We start from the raw sequence: 17332 nt of genomic DNA on the forward strand, positions 1-17332 counted from the left end.
TAATGTTATACAATACTTTAAATTTATGCATGAAGCAAGTGTTGTTCAGCCATCAGAGGACACATTGGTGCTCAAAGTTGGGAGCATTTCAGATGGTAGATTTTAGATTAAGGATGCTCAACCTGTAATTTTTGATGTTTGAAAGAAAAGATTTTGGGGAGCATGAACATTCGAAGCCCACATTCTGACCACTTGTCTACTCTACTCACAGTGTGGAGACTGGCTTGGGAGGGGAAGCTGAAGTGGAGAGAGCTACCAGGATGATTCAAGGTTGTCCATGGTGGGGCCAGCGTGGTGGGGCGGTGGCCAGGACTCCTGTGGCTAATAGATGAGATCAGTGGCTCTGGCTCACCTGGGTTGTGTCTTGCAGGATCCTGGAGCTGCAGGACACAGGGGACCTGGATGTGCTCAAGCAAAAGTGGTGGCCACACACAGGCCGCTGCGACCTCACCAGCCACTCTAGCACCCAGGCTGATGGCAAGTCCCTCAAACTGCACAGCTTTGCTGGGGTCTTCTGCATCCTGGCCATTGGCCTCCTCCTCGCCTGTCTGGTGGCTGCCCTGGAGTTGTGGTGGAACAGCAACCAGTGCCACCAGGAGACCCCCAAAGAGGTTCGTATGTGGGGTTCCTCTCCCTTTTTCAGCTTAGAGGCTGGAGGGTTGCACGGGCCATTGCTGGGTGGTTTTCATCCAGTTAGTGCTCACCCAAGTCACCTTGTCTGGAGACAGCAGCATTTTTTATTGGGGCATGGTTTCATCTTGATTTTAAAGCAAGAGAAAAGACATAGTTTTAGGGGATGTTTTTATGTTTGGACAGAGTGTTGAGGTGCCAGCCATGGCCACTAAAGTCCTGTATTTATCTATAGAGCAGGTACAGCTTGGGCAGCGCCAGAGAGCCCTTCCCTACCCTGCCCCACCCATGTGCCTCCACCCTGGCCTGGAGAGACCACCTGTAGGGTAAGAGAGGAGCCTGCTCCTTCCCTCCCAGTTCTCTTTGATGTCTCGCCTAGGGCCATAGTGTACAGGGGACCCCTGCGCCTCCCACCACCCTTCCCCCTCTTGCCTTCCTTGTGGGGCCCACCTTGCCCACCTCCCATCTGGGTGCACCACCTCAGGGGACATGGCAGTTCTGTCCAGATGCCCAGTACACTGCCCTCCCTGTGTGTGCCCACCACGCTCAGACTCTGTCCCTGGACACTTCCTTCTCCTTGAGTGTTGGCTCTTCCTCAAGCCAAGCTTTTGCTTTTTTAATGAAGGCTTCATGAGGGTCCCTTGGAGACACCCCAGAAGAGGGTAACTAGAGGTGTTGTTTGGTGAGGATGCTGCAGAAGCTGCAGCCACCCGGCCCTCTGTGACATCAGCCTGGCCACTCCATCCGTGAGCCTGTCAATCCCTGACACACGTACCTTGCTACATCTGGAATCATGGCTCTGCTTGATTTTGTTGGAGTGGACAGACATAAATCTCAAACAGGAAATAGCAAAACAACGAGCATCAAATCCAAAATCAGTCCTTTCAGAAACCAGAACCTTTCCTGTTTTTGTTCTTGGGTGACATGACAAGTTCATAAACATGGCTTCCAACGGAGGGGCTCAAGGAGAAACCCAGAGTGTACTTTGGTGGGAGAGGAAACAAGCAGGAGAAGAGAGCTGGCCACATCCTTCTGAGCCTGACCTAGGGCTGGAGCTTGGTACCTCTGAACAATAAGGATAGGCCATCTGGGCCATGGCTGTGGTCTGCAGTGATTGCTGTCACACCCTTGTTCCACAATCTGTAAAGGAGTCCTCTGTGAGCACAGTGATGGCTGTCTCCCTCCATCCTCTACCATTTCTCCATCATCCCAAGCAGTGAGTTCTCTGTCCTCCTCCTTTCTCTTCCCTGGAAGGTGGCCACTGCTGAATCAGCACATCTGAAATGTCCTGGGGACACACTTCCTCCATGTAAGGAAATGAGAGGCCTGGTTCTGCCACCAGTTCAGTGGCTCTCTGCTCACTCCCAGACCACAGGAGGGAAAGAAGGAAGAAATTTAAGGAAAATTTACTAAAAGGAATAGTTAATGGCTCCATCTTGAGCTTTTATTTGCAAGTGGAAAATTCTATATGAAGTCGTTGGGAGGGACCTTGAATTATTCTGATGAATAGTTTTAGGGAAGAACCCCACATCCCTCTGCAGCTGGAACATCTCATCAGCCCCTGCACACCACAGCCAGGGCACCCTCTCCTGCTGTCACCAGTGAGGCCTAGGTGAACAGAAACATTTGTGGGCAACAGGGTGGGGTGGTCCCCAAGCCACTGCGTAGGAACAGGGAGGGCAGTGCAGATGGGAGATACAGTAGCCAAGCCACACTGCACCCCCTGCCTGTGATGTTTTGAGGTTTGGCTTTTTCCTAAGTCTCCTGCCTGATTTCCTCTGTACAAATGCCCCTCAGGTTGGAGGAGCAGGGGACGATCTTCAGGTGGCTGAGTACTGCACTGTCAAGGAAATGGCTGTCCTGCCAGCATCTGGGTCTCAGGCTGGGGGTCTGGGTCACAGCCTCCACTAGGTCCAGGGGGAGGCTGGAAGTCCTAATCACTTCATAGCCCCTAATTAATGATAGTTCCAGCCTGCCCCCCCAGAATTAATTGTTTTGGTGTGTGTGTTTGTGTGTGTACACCCATGTGTGTGTGTGTGTACACCCATGTATGCATGTGGGAGGGCCAGGTGAGGAAGTGAGAATGATCAGTTGTTGGAGAGGCACAGGTAGGAAGACCAGGAGAACCAGAGATGACCGCGATGTCAGACACAGCTCCTTTCCTGCTGTAAAATATCTTCTCTTCTCTTCTGGCTTTGACATAAGCCCAGGGTCCCAGTTACAATAGGATGTATGGTCCAGGTTCCCACATGTAGGTCTTCTTGCCCTGGCTGCCAGTGATGTCCAGCACAGTAGTCACCATTGATCCTGCCCCTCTGGTGTGGCTAAGAAGGGCTGCATGGACACATTTCATTTTTTTCCATTGTTTTACGGGTTTCTAATTTTTGAATGAAATTTTCCCCTCCATCCTCCCTTCTTCCTTTAATAAGCTTGCTTATAGGGACACCCCCCCCCTTCCCCTTAGGAAGTTTACCTCCTCAAGGGTAGATGAATACAGAGCTTACCAAGATGTCTCCGTCCAATTGATCAAAGCTGTTTGGAAGTGAGTAACAAGGACCACCAAAGTGTAGGGTGGCCCCAAGTCCAGCTACAGCATGGTGCGGCTATGAAGAATGGGTGGTGAGAGTTTCAGGGATCAGAGTGGTAAATACAGTGTTGAGCATTGGTACGAATCCCAGGGCTGGGATTCGATGGGAAGTTGCTAATAGGGTGGGGTAAGCAGAGAGTTAACAAGGAGTGTGAGAATGAGAGAGATGCTGATAGGAGAGGCTGGAGAAGGAGGCCTTGGGATCTGCCTGAAGGACTACACTGCCAGGCTGAGGGGTTGGGACCTTATCATGTCTCCAACAGGAACCAGGGAAGGGGATGAAATGACAGTACTTTAGAAGCATGTCTTTAAACCCTTTGCAAAAATAATGATGGTATTTAATTTAGACCTACTCCGTGCTACTGGTTGCCCATGTTTTATGGAGCATTGTTTGCAATTAGGTGAGTGTCTGGTTACTCACAGAATGTTTCATTTTGGGACACTAGCTGTATTTCTTAAGAGCCGGAAACCTGTCTTTAGGTGGAGCCCAAGCTGTGTTTAATGGCTTGTACTGGATGTCTTCAGAGTTTAGATACCTACTTGGGGAAGAGTAGTAATGTGCACTCAGCCCTTAATATTCATGCACATCTGAGCTCATATTTTTTCTGAGGAATCAGACAATTATGTAGTTACCCAATGCAGGTGAATGCACCAAGCTCGGGGCTGCAGTAAAGAGCACCCACTAGATTTATGGTGGATGTGGAGCCACTGCTCTGAGAATAAAATATTCATGAAATAAAGATGAGAACCACACAAATGGGAGATGACACGAGGAGAGAGAGTGGGCACATTCATCATTGGGTGGGAAGCTTGGCATTCTTGTTGCTTCCTGCCTTGCTGCCTCTCCACCCCATCTTGCATGGGAGACAGAAGCTGATGGAGGCCAGAGTGACCTTGTGGCAGAAAGCTGTGTCATAGCCAGCCCCTCTGTTTCAGGAATTCCCCTCAACACCACTCTCTATGGAAGACTGGGTCCTAGGGACCCTCTTCAACTCCACGCCCTTGTGCACCCCTACCCCCTTGGTGCCTTCTCTACTCCATACAGAGGTTTTCTCTTGTGTATCTCTTCCCTCTTCATGTATACTGACCCAAGGAGTGTGAAATGACTTAATGATGATGTCCCTGTCCCAGTACTGTGCTTGGTTGATGGTAGCCAAGGGGCTCCTCCCTCCTAAGGACATGGATATGGACAATGAAGGATTTGGAGAAAACAAGTCACACCTTAGGGAACCTTCCCTGTACAGAGAACATTACTTGCTGTCTTATCAACCCTCTTCAACAACATTCAAGGCAGTCATTCCTATCCCCAGAGAAGTGGGGCAGAAATGGCCAGGGTCAAGCTGGGAAGTGAACTATATATTCTTCCAGAGGTAGGTCATTAAAGAGCCAGGGCACTGGGCTTCTTATAGTGTATATATGTGTGTGTGTGTGTGGGGTGGCTTTCTACCAGCATTTTCCAGAGGAGTTTGGGAATGAAGGGTGGACTCAGTTCTTCCATAGGCCACACTGATGGTGTGGCCTCTATATTCTCTGAACCCTTGTTTCCCTCTTGTGCTGAGAACTGAGCCTGGCCAACAGTACACTGCTGAGATCAGAAAGTGTGACACGGTACAGAGAGTGAGGGTGCATGATTCAGGCCTTTGCCCAGGGCCTTCCACTATGAAGTCATTGCACACTTATTACACGCCATGCTGTATCTCAAAACCAGCTCATGGGCAAAGCCTACCCTGCTTCTGAGTTCTAGCCATCTCCCTTGTTGGATGTGATTCTTCGTAGCCAGTGATTATTTACCTGCCTGTGTCTGCTTCCACTTTGCCAGGACCTCCTCAGCTCAGCATTCTCATCCCTTTGCCCACTCTCCTGAACATGGAAGCTCTTGTTAAGGGATGATGGATATTACTGAAGTATCGAGCATCTTCTATGTGCCAGGAATCAAAGATGAATGCTTTACCAAGGGCGTTAGCTCATCTGGTAGTAGGAGCTCAAAAGTATTTATTGAATGAATGATCCAGTCTGGGCACCTATAAAGAAAGTGTTATTCATGTTAAATTGTTGTGTAATCATTGAAGCTGAATCAATGGATTGCAGTTCTGGCTGCATATCAGAGGTGATTAATTCTGAAGCTTTTTAGAAATACAGATACCTGAGCCCTACTTTCCAAAGGCTCATATTACGGATATTTAGACAATCCTAATTTCTAACATCTCCACATGTGCTTCAATATCCTGCCTAAGATGAAAACTTTCTGCCTAGGTCATACTAACCTTCCAAAGTGGGATTGGGGGCATCCAGCCTGCCAGAGTGGAAGAGTCCCGTTTTGGAGCTGGGTGGTACTCTACCTAATCTCCACTTACCATGGAATTGTGTAAACATGGACAAATCACTTCACTCCTAGCCTCAGTTTTCTCCTCTGTAGCCTTGCTGCTCCTACCTGTGATTTGAAGTGGTTGTTGACTCCCTCTCATGGCCCTGCCCTGCAAATCTGCAAATGAACTGATCAAAACTCTTGTGCATGACATTTTGTAAAACTGCCCATCATCTCCTGAGATCACGTTGTTGACTTAACATTCAGCCCCTTTGCTCTTACCCAACCATGACTTGCAGACCCCCAGCCCAGCGTAAGTCTTGAGAGCAGTGCTTAAGGAGATCACATTGGTGGCCTTTCTCCCAGCCACTGGGTCTCATTTTCCACCTGGTTGGTCTCAGTGGTTACTGGAGAATGTTGCCAACAACCACCCCAGTCAGGTGGCAAGTCCCTCATCCCTAGTTTTGTTCCTGCCCAACTTAAAATAGGAGCTGTTGGACTCCAAACAAAGCCAGTTCTAATGAGTCCCCTGTGTAACAGGCTGTTACATAGATGATAGTTTAGTTAATTACCGTTTTCCAATACACTGGATTATTTCCACATTGGTGAACAGCGGCTTAATTACAGAAACTTTATCTCTCTGTAAGACAACGCCTGAGAGAGGTTCCCCAGTAACCTCTGTTGGTGCATCTGCTGTCATGTTTAATATGGGGTGAGAAATGTGGAGCTGGAATCTAGCCGATTCATAGGTAAATGCAGTCAATGAATTTTATGTCATATGCAGGGATGTTTGAGTAGGTCAGTTACCTATGGTAAATTAATGAAGGCAGAGATAAGTTTCCAGGTCTCTTTCCACAGCTGTTATTACCTGGCTGAACACCGAAACCTTGGGAGAATGAGGATGTAAACAAATGTAGTTCACATAAAAACACCCAATATTTGAATTTGCATAACATTATAGAATGCACCATTTTGTCGAAAAGGTATATATTTATTCAATCACTCCTGCTTCTTTCCTTGAGTGAGCTGATGATGCCTGCCTTCCCTTTCCTTGGCCAGAGATCCAGAAGGTGCAGTCAGACATGTAATGACCTTGTGTGTGCTAAGTCTGCATCCCCAGGTGATTCAGGAACACAAAGCTCTCAAGACCCAAGTGAGGTGAGGTGGGCTTCTGCTCTCTGCTTCTCATCCCTGGCCTGGCAGGCAGCTTAAATGACCCAGAGACAAAGAGGCTATGTTTGCTATCCAGGGGATCAGGGAAGTATCTGCCTTTAGTTCAACCCATTTTCATATCCATTGAAACTCCCGATACAAGAGACCCTGACAGCCTGGATATTGGCACTGTTGGGATAATGGGATCTGAATAGAGTGAGGTCCCGCTGGTGCGGGGAGGTTGGCTTCTTGACAGCCATTTGGCTTTAGAAACTCTCCCTGGAAATTCTGTTTAATTGGTGTGGACATTTGCTGAGTGTCCTGATGTGGAGATGTTTAAAGGCTAATGAATAACCATAATTGGGAGCTGATTCACACTGCACAGCTTTGCAGTCCTGGGGACTGGTGCATCCCTCCTTAATTTGAGGTAAAGGATGGATATGTGGGTTGAAGAAACTATTTAAGCACTTTGCTTGAGGAATCTTGACTTGAAGGTAGTTGACCACCTCTGTACCCACTCCCTGAGTTGGTCTTTTTTCCAAATGCTTTGCTGTTACCTGATCAACTCCCAGATGTGCTCTGTGCCCTGGCACTTTCCCAGTCCTGCACCCTTCCTCTTCCTCTCCCTGTGCTTCAGTGGTAAAGGCCTCTATCCCTGAGAGACCTCCCTACTCACAGTTTTTCTTCAGAGGATGTTGGTCTGTCTTTCTCCCTGACAAAAGAGCTCCCTCTGTTTGTTTTGCTGGCACTAGGTAGAGAGAGTTCCTTCCTCTTTGGCCCTACTCTCAACTCCCTGCCTTTCTTTGGCCTTCTGGGACAGGAAATTTTCTTTCTCTCTCTTCAAACCTTAGCAAAACAAAAAACTCCTCCCAAACAACCTGCCCTGGCCTGGCACTTAATTGACTCCTAGCAAAAGGGCCAGGCTCTCCCTTCTTACTGCCCAAATCCAGAGTGAAAACAGCTGGAACCAAGACACTTGTTCTTGGTTGCTAATTAGCCCGCTCTTAAACTTTATTGCCTTCATCCCCAAAGGGCTCCTTAAAGTCCAGAAATGAGAACAGAAAGGAGGAAGAGGCAAGATTATGCAATTAACCAGTTCCTCCAATGATCCCCAGGACTGCCTGGTCACCAGTTTTCCCTCTGCAAAAACAGAAGTCTACACTGAGGACATCCTGTCTGTCCATCCTTCTCAACCTTTGTTGGCTGCAGATAAAGCAAAGTTGTCTGCTTAAACCCTGACATTATTTGAAATTCTTTCATTGTCTTCTGCTTCCATACTCTCTAGTACCAGTCCTTTAAGCCCTTTGTACCTTTTGAGATGAAAACAGCTTATGGATACAAATATTTACCAAAACAGTTATGGCACTGACTGTGGCTAATGCAGATGCAGGAGCCGCGTCCTATATCAGAAGCTTCACAGAAGCTCATAGTAGCTACAAGGAGGCTGAAGGTGCAGGCTTGGTGAGAAGCAGAACTGGAGCTTGTTCAGTGACCAAGGACCCAAGAGCTAGGAGGACCCAGGAGCAGAGAGCTGAGGGAATCACATCTGCTTATCCCAGGGGATACTGTAGCAAGCTGGATCATCAATTTGAATGGCTTCAGGGCCACCCAGGCAATTAGTGAAGCACATTTCTGGGTATGTATGGGTGTGGGTCATGGAGCATGACCTTGGGTACCATATTTGGTCCCTGGCTTCTTCTCAGCATCCCTCACACCAAGCTAAATGTATTGACCCTCTCCCTCAATAGATGTTCTCATTATCTAATTTCTTCCCGGCCTGAGATGAGTTCTCTGTTGTTTTATAGATGTCATCAGCTTTCCTGCTCTGGGAGAATTTTTGAGAATGACACCAAGTGTCCCACCAGAAGTCAAGCACCAGCTACTGCTGGCTTTGGGCTCAGAATGCTATAGAGCAGTGATCCCTCTTTCTCCATGCTGAGAATGTTGGGGCATGGAGGGAATTATAGGGGACAGCAGTTCCTTGCCACTTGAGACATGCTGAGTTGAATCCCCCTGGGAGCTAGCCCTGGGTTGGATTATTCAGATGAATAATGCATGCCAGTTATTCAGGGTGCCTCTTCCTCAGGGGACTCCTGATGTCCCAGCCCCAGATGTGCTCAATGCAGTAATGGGAACAACCTTATTCTACATGATTCCTTTTTTCAAGGATTCTAAGTGTCTTGTCATGTCCAGAACTCCTACGAGGTGGACAAGGTTTGGGTTCCTCTCTTTAATATATGCTATCAGTATTAGAAAACCCACATGGTTATCTTGAAAATGAACTTTAACATTGCATTTCTGTTGGAATTTCATGTGAGAAGGGCAGCATTCATCATCTTGCCTGGCTCACTGATACCCATGTTGCTACAAATAGGACTGCAGCTTCCAGATTAGAAGCTGGGAGCTGGGGTGGCTCTTCTCATGAGCAGCTGCTCAGTCTCATGCCAGCTTTGTAGATGAATAGATGACCTCTTCCTTGACCTTTCAAGCAATGTGACCACCTTGATTCATTTTGACATTGAAAGAAAACCAAGCAATTTGAAAAAGATGATATGGTTCTGTTTATTTTTTTTTCTGAAGCGAATAAACAAATCAATCTTCTGTGGTGCTACTTACCATGGTGTGGCAGTATCCAGGTGAGGATCACCCATCCGGGCAGCCTCAAACCCTCATGATATACCAGGAGAGTCTACCAACCCCGGGAAAGTACCTTTCCTCACCATCACCACCCAGAAACCCATAGCCCATTAGCCTTCCAGGTAGGGAGGTGCCCAGCACCCAGCCTCCCTGGAGATGTGGGTGGGGAGAGCACAGGTCACCTGGTAAGACCAGATATCTGTTTCACTCTGGGGTTCAAGACTGCCTCTGGCACCCACAGGGCTGGTGGACTCTGGTGAGGTCAAATCTCCTTTTGTACAAGGAGGAGATGATCACATCAAGACTTTGAGTGTTCTGAGCTCTAAAGGGCAAGTGCAGGGGGCATGCTAGGTGCCCAGGGGCCATTGCCTCTATTCCCATGGGGCTCCATTTATCTCCTGTCTTTGCTAGTTCTTCAAACCATCTCATCATAAGGGTTTCCTCTGCCTGTCACAGTGATTGTAAGCCAAGTGAAAAGGCCAGGAACAATGTCACCAAAGTCTTTGCTGCATGTTCTAGCCTGCAGTCTCCCCAGATAGCAGCCAGGCCATTCATGGTGGGCAGTGGAAGCCATGGTGGGTGAATATGGTGCAGCAGGCTGAGCAGCCCTGGTGCCTCCAAGTCCCTTGCATTTGCTGTCATTCAGCCTTGGCCCCTGAGGGTCCCCCCTGACCTCCCCATCTTCCCTTCCAGGACAAAGAGGTGAATCTGGAGCAGGTACATCGGCGCATGAACAGCCTCATGGATGAAGACATTGCTCACAAGCAGATCTCACCTGCATCTATCGAGCTCTCTGCCCTGGAGATGGGAGGCCTGGCACCCAGCCAGGCCCTGGAGCCCACAAGAGAGTACCAGAACACCCAGCTCTCAGTCAGCACCTTTCTGCCAGAGCAAAGCAGCCACGGTGCCAGCCGGACACTCTCTGCAGGGCCCAGCAGCAACCTGCCACTGCCGCTGAGCAGCTCGGCCACCATGCCCTCCATCCAGTGCAAACACAGGTCGCCCAATGGGGGGCTATTCCGGCAGAGCCCAGTAAAGACCCCCATCCCCATGTCCTTCCAGCCTGTGCCTGGAGGCGTCCTCCCAGAGGCTCTGGACACCTCCCATGGCACCTCCATCTGACCGAACCGCCTGCCCGCCACCCACCCACCCACCCACCCGACCAGCAGAGCTTTTTAATACGAGAAAATGACAACACAGACCACACACATGTGCGCGCACACACACACACACACACACAGACTCTTTCATTTTTCTTGTACATATGTGTAAATAATGACAGAATGGAGTGGGGTAAAAGTGTATTTTGAATATTCCCAATTTTCGAAGTCAGTAAAAAAACCCACAAAAACTGTATGAATGACTTTGTAAATTTTGTTCTATATGAATAAAAAGGCAAATTACTTGTGATCATTCTGAAGTGCCAAAGGAGCCCCATGTTCCTGGGCCTTTCTGAGGGCAGGAAGGGCCATCAGCTAAGGAGTCCCTTCCTGCTGGGGAGAAGGAAGATGAGCCCCCAATGCTGCTGGCTGCCAGGACTGCCAGCTTTCCCCTCCATCCTTTGCTCCTGGCCCCTCATTCCTCCTTGAGTCTCCTTGGGTAGGTAAAGAGTGAATCTGGAGCCAGCCCTAGCCTGGCCCATTGGGTCACTGTGCTGGAGGGTGACCCACTCTTCCGGTTGGCCTTGCTCTGAGGAATTGCTCTGGACATAGAGCAGTTCCAGACAGTCCAGCTCAAGATGGTGACTCCCATGTGTGTCAGTGTGCACTGCCCTCTGAATCCCAGAGAAGCCGCCCGTATTGAGGTAACAGGCTCTGAGGGCTTTGACACCAATGTGTTCCAGAATCATCTTGTTTTTTACTTTCTTTTCCTGCTTAGAAGAGATGGCCATTGATAGACTGGGAAAGAAGGGCAGGCCCCATCATTGTGTCTCAGAGGCTGGGCAGAGATGGGATTGGCCTGGTAGATGGTCCTCGGGATAGGGAGATGTGAAGTGTGGTCAGTAGTATTGATCAGATGAGGCAGTGGGGACAAGAGGCCAGGTGAAGAAAAGCTACATGCTTAGATTTGGGCTCCTGGCCCAAATGAGAGAGGAAACTGGTCACAGTGCAGGGAGGAAAGGATCCTGTTGGAAGGAGTTGGAGGTGATGCCTCCCAGGTGATGAAAAGTCTGGGAAACAGAAGAGAGGGACCAGGAAGAAAGGAGACTTGACTCTTAGGAGTGAAACCCAAGTGAATCAAAGACAAAAACCTTCCATCTCCTAAAGAAGTTGCTCTTAGCCTAAAATCAAAGTGTGCCTTTGGTTCTCAGGCCCTTGAGGAAGTCACCCAAAGACAGACCCTGACACTAGTCCCCACTTCTGGTTTCACTACCTTCTCCAGACTAGGAATCTTCAAGCAGTGATCTGGTCATGACAGTGTATCTCCAGGCTGAAAGGACCTTAGATCCTCCGAGGCCCTTCGGGGCAATGAGCTTGCTTGGAAACCCCGTTTCCTAAGACTAAAACAAACTGAAGGCCTCACCTCCCTCTATTGCCCTTTCTGGGGCAACTGAACTGTAGAACCAGAGAAAGAATCATCAGGAGCAGAGTATTTGGAAGAATCTGAGCTGTAACACTTCAGTATCTCTCCTTCTGAAAACAAAGGTGATTCTCATCTCCTAACTTGTCAGGGTGGAGAACAGAGCCCCCAGGTCCTGGGCCTGTGGTCATAGAGAAATACAAAGTCCTATCTGTTGCCTCTTCTTTGGCCTTGTAGAGTTCTCCAGAGATGTATTTATGAGGGTGATAATTAGCCCAGGATTGATTTCTTTCCTACAGCCCCTAATGTCATGACAGAGCTTTAAGGAATGGCAGCATCACACATTCAGCTAAAGCACCCTGGGAAAGAGTATGTTTATAATAATGTTATTTTTCTTTGGACTCTGAGAGTGGCCTGATGTTAGTGCAGAGATGGTCCACTGATCAGAGTGTGTGGAGCTTGGAGCTGGGGTGCATGGCAGAGCCTATGTGGGCTGCTGCCATCACCCCAAGAAAGAACAGGCTTTGCTTTCATTCCATCAGCACTTTGGGGAATAGCCCTAGAAGGTCGATTTTTTATATCTGTGGTCTCTCTGCCTTATCTCATACCTGAGTTGGGGTTTTTTTCCCCAGAGATGCCCTGTGTTCTGAGGTAGAGCATGGGTATGGTTATATTGATGTCTGCTTAGATGGCTTTGCTTATAATGAGTGTCAGGGAGGGAAAGAGATGGAGTGTGTGTGTGTCTGTGGAGGGGGGAGGGGGGGAGAGAGAGAGAGAGAGAGAGAGAGAGAGAGAGAGAGAGAGAGAGAGAGAGAGAGAGAATCTCCGAGGGGAAAGTATACTGCTTCTAAAAAACCCCATAACATCCCATGATGTTATTCTTCACCATATTTATGTTATTTTTTAAGTTCCTACCCTTGGCATGAGGGGAAATGATTGATATTCAAGCAAGTTTTCTAGAGGGAAAACAACAACAAAACCAGAAGAATCTTCCCAACTCAGATTTCTGTGTCAGCTCATAGAATGTATCTTTTTTTCGTGCTTTGCTCTTTGGATTTATAACTCTGTTTAGACTATTCCATACATTTTAGGTATTTTTTGTGCCTTCAGACACTGCAAATAATAATCAGCATTTGGATTAAAGTTGTTTAATAATAAAACTTGTCTTCTCCCGACGCTCTTATTCTCTGCGATGAGGAAATGCTCTCTGCTAGTTCCCAGGTGTGAACTGGATTTTGTCCCATTGGCATGCACACTTTGAGGGAAATTCCTCTCCCCAGGTAAGTCTCAGACATGCCTGGGGATGGGGACATATCCAGGATCCACTGACACCAACCAGAGGACAGTGTGAGGGACAGACCAGGCAGCAATTTTAATTCTGGTTAACCTGACAAGTGCCTTTAAAATTTGGTGTTCTCAGAAGATTGGTAGGGAGACCTGAGCTGTAATCCATCACACATAATGAAGAACCTTTCTTCCTAGGCTGACTTCAGCAGACTCTTGTGTCTCTCATCTCTACCCTCACTGTGTCTGGAGATACTTTGCTTCCTTCACTTAGGTCACAGAGCTAAGGGATTGCCATTCTCAGAGGAACCCCAGTTTGACTTCTCAACGTTTGGCCTTTACACAGTCTATGGTACCTTTCTCCCCAACCTCACAGGCCTAGAGTAATCTCCTCCACACTTTCAGAGGTGTGTGTTCCCCACTCTCACCAATGGTATCCCAAAGGTCCCCTGGGACTTCTGGACCTTCATGGGAAAACCAGGCTGACTAAAGGAGTTGGTTTTCATGATGGAGATCTCAACTTCTAGGAATCCAGAATTCCTGGCTTTTGTTCTTCCATCTCTGCAATGATGGGCTTCTCCAATGTTTGGAGGAAGATCCTCAGACTGGAGGTGGGAGAATAGGGCATAAGACCTTCCCAGATTTTCTGGACAGAAAGATGGCTGGGCAGGGCCAGCTGCAGGAACTCCCAGAATGACTTTTTCTTTCTTTTCTTTTTTAAAGGAAAAGCTGCCCAGTTCTTACATTTTCAATCTTACAAATCTTTCAATTAGATTGAAAATCTAATATTTTTTTCAAGCTCTGAAAGAAGAATAAGGGTGCACAAAAGAAGAAAAGACTACTAGGTCTAACACCCATGGTGACAAATATTTAGTTCCTATGCCTTATACCATTTCCTTTAAAAATCATTTCTTTTAATAACACAGAAATAGTATTACATATTTTACAATATTATTAAATGTAATAATTTACCTTATAGTTAAATATTATTAAATATTTCATTTAATAGTGGAGAAGGACAGTGCTTAATAGATAACATGGGTCTCTGTGTGATCTTCATCTTCCAACAGGGGTTGCTTAATCATGGGCTTTTGCCTTTGTTTCAAGTAAACTTTCATTCCTGTAAGTACAAACTTGGGAATTAGCATCTATGTCTTAAAGCTTTGTATTGTGCTGCTAGCTTTGGTGACTCAAGATTAGATAAAAAGCTCAAAAAATTTTAATTGACCTTTCCTTGATTTAGTTGCAATAAGAGGAAGCATTTCTGTTCCTAATGTAACTACTTTTTTTTACGTCTAAAACATTCTTTTATTTCATGCCATTAGCTGTTTTTAAAAAATGAAATTATGTTTGATTCTTATCCTCACCCTTCATACCAAGAAACTAGATAAATAGCTCTTTCTTATGCCAATAATTTTTTAAATTATCTTATTTTGTCCTCTCGGTGGTATTTTAGTTAGATTATTTATAAGAGGAATGTACATACTGAAGATAAATTAGGTGAGCTAATAGTCACTGCCTACAAAGAGGAAGGGATGATTGTCAATACTCTTATCACCCTGGCCCCTGAAGCTTTCATTCTCTCTCCTCTGAACTTGACATTGAACACTGAGATCCAGAAAGATAGGAAACTTCTCAGCAGCAAGAAAAACCCTAGATACAGAAATTTGCAATGATGATGGCCAGGACCTGAAAGAGGGGGAACCAGACAGGCCTTGAACACTTAGAGTGAGCAACCAAATGTCATTCAAGGAGAGATCAATTGCTGGAAGATCCTAGCATAGTTGCCAGGGGCAACCAGCTGTTGGAGCTCAAAGGAAAACAAAATATTTGCTAACACACAGACTGACACTCAAAATGATCACACAGAGACACACACACACAATTATTCACGCATGCACTCATAGGCAAACATCAAAGTCTCTGCAGACACATTCACCCTACAATTGACACAGTGTAGTTCATAAGCACACAGTAATGCTATACGTAAGGGCTGCAGACAGGTGGAGCTCTGCTTGTCACACAGGGTCCAGGGAAGGGAGGAAGCTGTCTCAGGCTTTCCTGCCCCGTGCACAGTTCCAATGCAGCAATCAGCCATGCACTGTTCTGCAATCAGCCACCAAGGAAGGAGGCTCACCCCCTGCTAAGTGTCCTCACCCCTGGCAGGCTCCTGGTGTGCATGGCCACCACTTCTGACCCTCATTCCTTCCTCTGAAATCTTGATTTTCAATCAGAGCCCCCCCCCCCCATTGCAAAAAAGTCCCACAATTCTCCAAGGCACCCTAACTGTTTCCAAATAAGAAATTCCATGATCAGATCCATATCAATGACTATGTATTGATTAGGTATCATAATCCAGGGGCTATACTATTGCCTTTACATATTCTTATCTCACCTCAGCCTTGCTGGGTAGAAATTATTATTTAAAGTTATCAATAGGGAAACTGAAACTCAAAAAGTCAGGATGCCCCAGTGAGTAAGAGGTGATGCTGGTATTCACATTTTCTCATCTGTTTGGCTCCATGGTGATTGCTACTGTGGTTGGAGCTGGCTCCTTGCACTGTGCCTCAGCCAGGCTTCTCTGTCCCCAGACACAGTGTCACCAGCATGGACAGGTTTCTCAGTCTCTACTCTCTCTAGTAGTCTCAGGGTGTGTGGCTTTGTAACTCCTTATGCACTTGCAGGAACTGTGTCTTGTATGGGCTAAAAGGGTCCATTGCTAACCATGGGGCTGAGTTGGGCCTGGTGCTGGCTCCTCTGAAGGCCCCTCAGCCAGGCAGGTCAGGCTCTGCAAGTTTAACTCAGAAGATGGGTGGCTCTTCTAAGGGCATCTTTGCTTCCCAGAGGAGGAGCAGCCCACCTTCTTCAGAAGGTAAGCTGTGTATCAGACCATGGGGAGCTCTGGGGCTCACTGCTTCTCTCCAGAACTTTAATATTCTCTTTCAGAGCAGGAATTCCTCCCCTGAAGTGCCTAGATAGATCCCAGAGGTGCCAAGAACATTCTAAAACTGTTTGCCACATGGATGAATGCATTTTTCCAGGAATGGGGTTCATAGCTTCCAAAATATTCTTAAAATTATCTTTATTTCTCTAAACCACTGCCCTTAAGAGCTGAGTCAGGCAAGCCCTGAACCCCACTCCCCTGACACTAGTGTTTAAGATGTCATGATGTTTTGGGCTTCTCTGAGGTAGAAATCAAAATGGGGGCTGGGCATTTACCTCAGTGGTGCCACGCCTGCCTTGCAAATGCGAGGTCCTGAGTTGGATCCCCGGTACCAGAAAAAAAAAATCAGAAATCAAAATGGTAGCCAGAAGATGAAAGGAGTGTGGGAAATGCATGGCAGATAGGGTCCTTGGTGCTGTGAAGTGGACACATGCCCCTGGCAGGGCACACCCAGAGCCACAAGATGCACAGGCATTGGAGTCACGTTCATTCCCTGATGCTGGTAGAAAGGGAGGTGGTCAAGACAAGGCAAAGGGGCAGATATCGCATATCTCAAGATCCACTCAAGATCCTACTTCTGCCACTACTTGAGAGAAATATTTGAACATAGTCTTTTTACTCCTTTGAGTCTCATTGCTTCATTTCTTTGTTAGTGACAACCCATCTCTTTGCTGTTTGTGAGAATCCAGTGAGTCATCCTAACGGTAGCTGGGCATTACTGAGTGCTGACTCTGCCAGAACTCGCCCTGTGTCATCTCATTAGGTGCTGCCATCACTGTTACACAGGTGCTGATGAGGAAAATGAAGTAGACAAGTTGGGTGATTTGCTTACATGGTATATTTGCTCCATGATGATAACAAAATGCTATAGACTAGGTGGTTTATCAGTAGTGGAAATGTGTTTCTTCTAGTTCTGGAGCCCAAGACCAAGGTGGTAGAGTTCCCACCCCCTGGCTCATTGATGGTGTCTGCTCCTGGTGTCCTCGTGGAGAAAGGAACATGGCAGCTTTCTGGGGCCTCATTAGTAATAGCACTAATCTCATTTGTGTCCTAATCACCTCTCAAAGGCCCCACCTCCTAACAACATCATTGTAGGAGGTTAGGATTTCATCTTATGAATTTGGAGGGGACACACACACCTAGACCGTAGCACCCAGGGTGGGAGGGCGGGGATGAGATGCCTGAGTAGGCCAAGTAGAGTGCTTATGTGCTACTTTACATACACAGGTCTCAGCATCGGGCCTGGGACAGGTGAGTGCTCTCTCTGCTTTTC

At 47.2% G+C, this 17332-nt stretch overlaps 1 protein-coding gene across 5 annotated transcripts in view; it reads left to right on the forward strand.

Moving 5' to 3' along the window:
• Positions 1-10722, forward strand: part of Grid1 (glutamate ionotropic receptor delta type subunit 1) — a 737700-nt gene extending 726978 nt beyond the window's left edge. For 2 of the 5 annotated variants that reach the window (XM_087201127.1, XM_087201126.1), the window contains 4 exons: positions 212-270; positions 371-611; positions 866-956; positions 10005-10722. In XM_087201127.1, the coding sequence (XP_087057253.1) occupies positions 212-270; positions 371-611; positions 866-956; positions 10005-10433 (820 nt within the window). In that variant the 3' untranslated portion in view covers positions 10434-10722. The remainder of the gene's footprint in view (positions 1-211; positions 271-370; positions 612-865; positions 957-10004) is intronic. The other 3 variants (XM_087201128.1, XM_004867726.3, XM_004867724.3) reach the window with 3 other exon arrangements.
• Positions 10723-17332: the final 6610 nt, after the last annotated feature.

Source organism: Heterocephalus glaber, unplaced genomic scaffold (genome assembly GCF_053883595.1).
Source record: "Heterocephalus glaber isolate CG9 unplaced genomic scaffold, H.glaber_assembly_v1.0 deba00001755, whole genome shotgun sequence".
Lineage (NCBI taxonomy): Eukaryota > Metazoa > Chordata > Mammalia > Rodentia > Bathyergidae > Heterocephalus > Heterocephalus glaber.